The following is a 1,949-nucleotide window of genomic DNA, read 5'->3' as shown; positions in this document are numbered from 1 at the left end:
ACGGCCTTGTTCCAGCTACAAAGTCCGTCCTCCAAGGAGCCATACTTGGCGTGGTTGTACAGGGGGTCAATGTTGTGCAGGATTTCAGTTCGTGGCGACTCCTTGCCCTCACTGATGGCAGGCCAGACGTTGTAGCCATCCAAGCCTGGCACATTGCTCAGGTTGCCCCTGGCCAGGCTGACCAGAGTCGGGTACCAGTCTGTGATGTGAACCAGTGCCCAGCTGGTCCGGCGCTTGCGCTTGATCAGGGGACTGTGGACAAAACCGATGCCACGGACTCCCCCTTCCCAGTATGTCCCTTTGCGGCCCCGTAGCGGCCAGTTGCTTCCCCCGGAGAAGGTCTGCCCACCATTGTCAGTGGAGAACACGATCACACTATTGTCATAATAACCATACTTCTTGAGGGCCCAAGTGATGTTCTTCACCGCCTCATCCATGCACGTCACCATGGCTGCGTACTTGCGGCGCGCGACGTTGCCCATGGAGCGGTAGCGGTAGATGTATTCCTTGGGCGACTGCAGAGGTGTGTGGACCGCTTGGAAGGCCACATAGATGAAGATGGGCTCCTTGGGGCTGTGGGATGCCAGGATCTTGCTGACACGCTGGGCATAGAGGAAGGTGGAGTATTTCCCACTCTGGTCCCAAGCCACGTCCTCCCCTTCGTGCAGGTCGTAGCCGCAGACGCCCGGTCCATCACAGTTGTCATAGGTGTAATAGTCCACGTTGCCCGTCAGGGAGCCCAGGAAGGTGTCGAAGCCCCGGCGGGTGGGCAGGCACTCCTTCTTGTAGAAGCCAAGGTGCCACTTGCCCACCATGTGTGTGGAGTAGCCGGCTTCCTGCAGCTTCTGTGGCAGGGTGACCTGGTCGAGGGGCAGGCAGTTGGGCTGCCGAGGGCGGATGATGGAGTGCTGCAGCCCTGTGTGTATCTGGTACCTGCCAGGGAAGAACCAGGAGGATTCAGTGGTGATAGGAAGCAGCACTGGGTGGGAACTTTATGTGCTGGAGACCCCAGATGCATACAGATCTCCGTGTCACCCAACACAGCCCCATGGAGCAAGCTCCATACCAAAGTCCTAGAGCTCCTCATCTATCCAATAGTACCAAAAGCAGATACCAAGATAAAAAATAGAGGAGGCTCACCTCAAAAGCACACTGGGCTGCTCCACCAGGATGCCACCAGCAGTTATCTCTGCTGCTGCCTGCCCATGGAGGGTGGCGGGGCTCTGTCAGGGCTGGGCAGCACAAACAAGAATTGTGTAGCAATCCCTGTGGGTTTGCAGTGCCATATCCATAGGCACCTCCTACAGTGAGTGTTGACCTCCCAGGGCTGCTCCAGGGAAAGCCCTTTGTGTCCCAGGAGTCAGAATAGCCCAGGATAAGCAGCGATTTGACTGTGCAGCTGTGGGAGAGGGCGATGGACCAGCATCCAGCCTGCCCTGGCCAGTGCAGCACTGAACACACAAGCAGGAAAACCACTGTATGAGGGGCTCATAGATGCAGGGGAGAATGATCCTTCGACCCCACAGCCCAGCAGCAAACCCCCAAGGACCAGTGTGACAGCAGCATGGGACAGCCTGGGGTCACAGCTCCTTGCCTGGCACCAAAGGACCTCATGGCCAGACACTACCTTTACCCAAAGTGACATCCTCTACCCAATAGCATCTGCATTTCTGGCCTTGCCATGTGCTGCTATATCCCACGAGAAAATCAACTGTTTACCCATGAAGCTTTCTAAAGAAAGCCAGCAAGACGCCTTTCTCTGGAGGATGTCCATCATCTGCCAACACATTGGGGCATCTGCCTAGCAGCAATCTGGGGTTAAGCCCCACAAAGCTAAGGAAGGGACACGAGGAGGGACACTAGTGGGGTGTGAGCCTTACCTGCCGGTTATGAGCTGGCTCCGGGATGGGGTGCAGATAGGCTGGATGTAGTAGTTCTCCAGCTTAACC

At 56.6% G+C, this 1,949-nt stretch overlaps 1 protein-coding gene across 1 annotated transcript in view; it reads right to left on the bottom strand.

The window, feature by feature from the left end:
• ARSI (arylsulfatase family, member I) overlaps window positions 1-1,949 on the bottom strand; it is a 2,643-nt gene that overhangs the window by 451 nt on the left and 243 nt on the right. Inside the window, exons 2-3 of the mRNA XM_010024397.1 lie at window positions 1,881-1,942; window positions 1-933 (exon numbers count right to left, since the gene is read on the bottom strand). The exon at window positions 1-933 is cut by the window's left edge and continues 451 nt beyond it. Of these exons, the coding sequence (XP_010022699.1) occupies window positions 1-933; window positions 1,881-1,942 (995 nt within the window). The remainder of the gene's footprint in view (window positions 934-1,880; window positions 1,943-1,949) is intronic.

This window comes from Nestor notabilis, unplaced genomic scaffold, assembly GCF_000696875.1.
Source record: "Nestor notabilis isolate BGI_N333 unplaced genomic scaffold, ASM69687v1 scaffold7131, whole genome shotgun sequence".
Lineage (NCBI taxonomy): Eukaryota > Metazoa > Chordata > Aves > Psittaciformes > Psittacidae > Nestor > Nestor notabilis.
The sequence above is the reverse complement of the archived record's forward strand: the minus strand, read 5'-3'. Positions and strand labels throughout refer to the sequence as shown.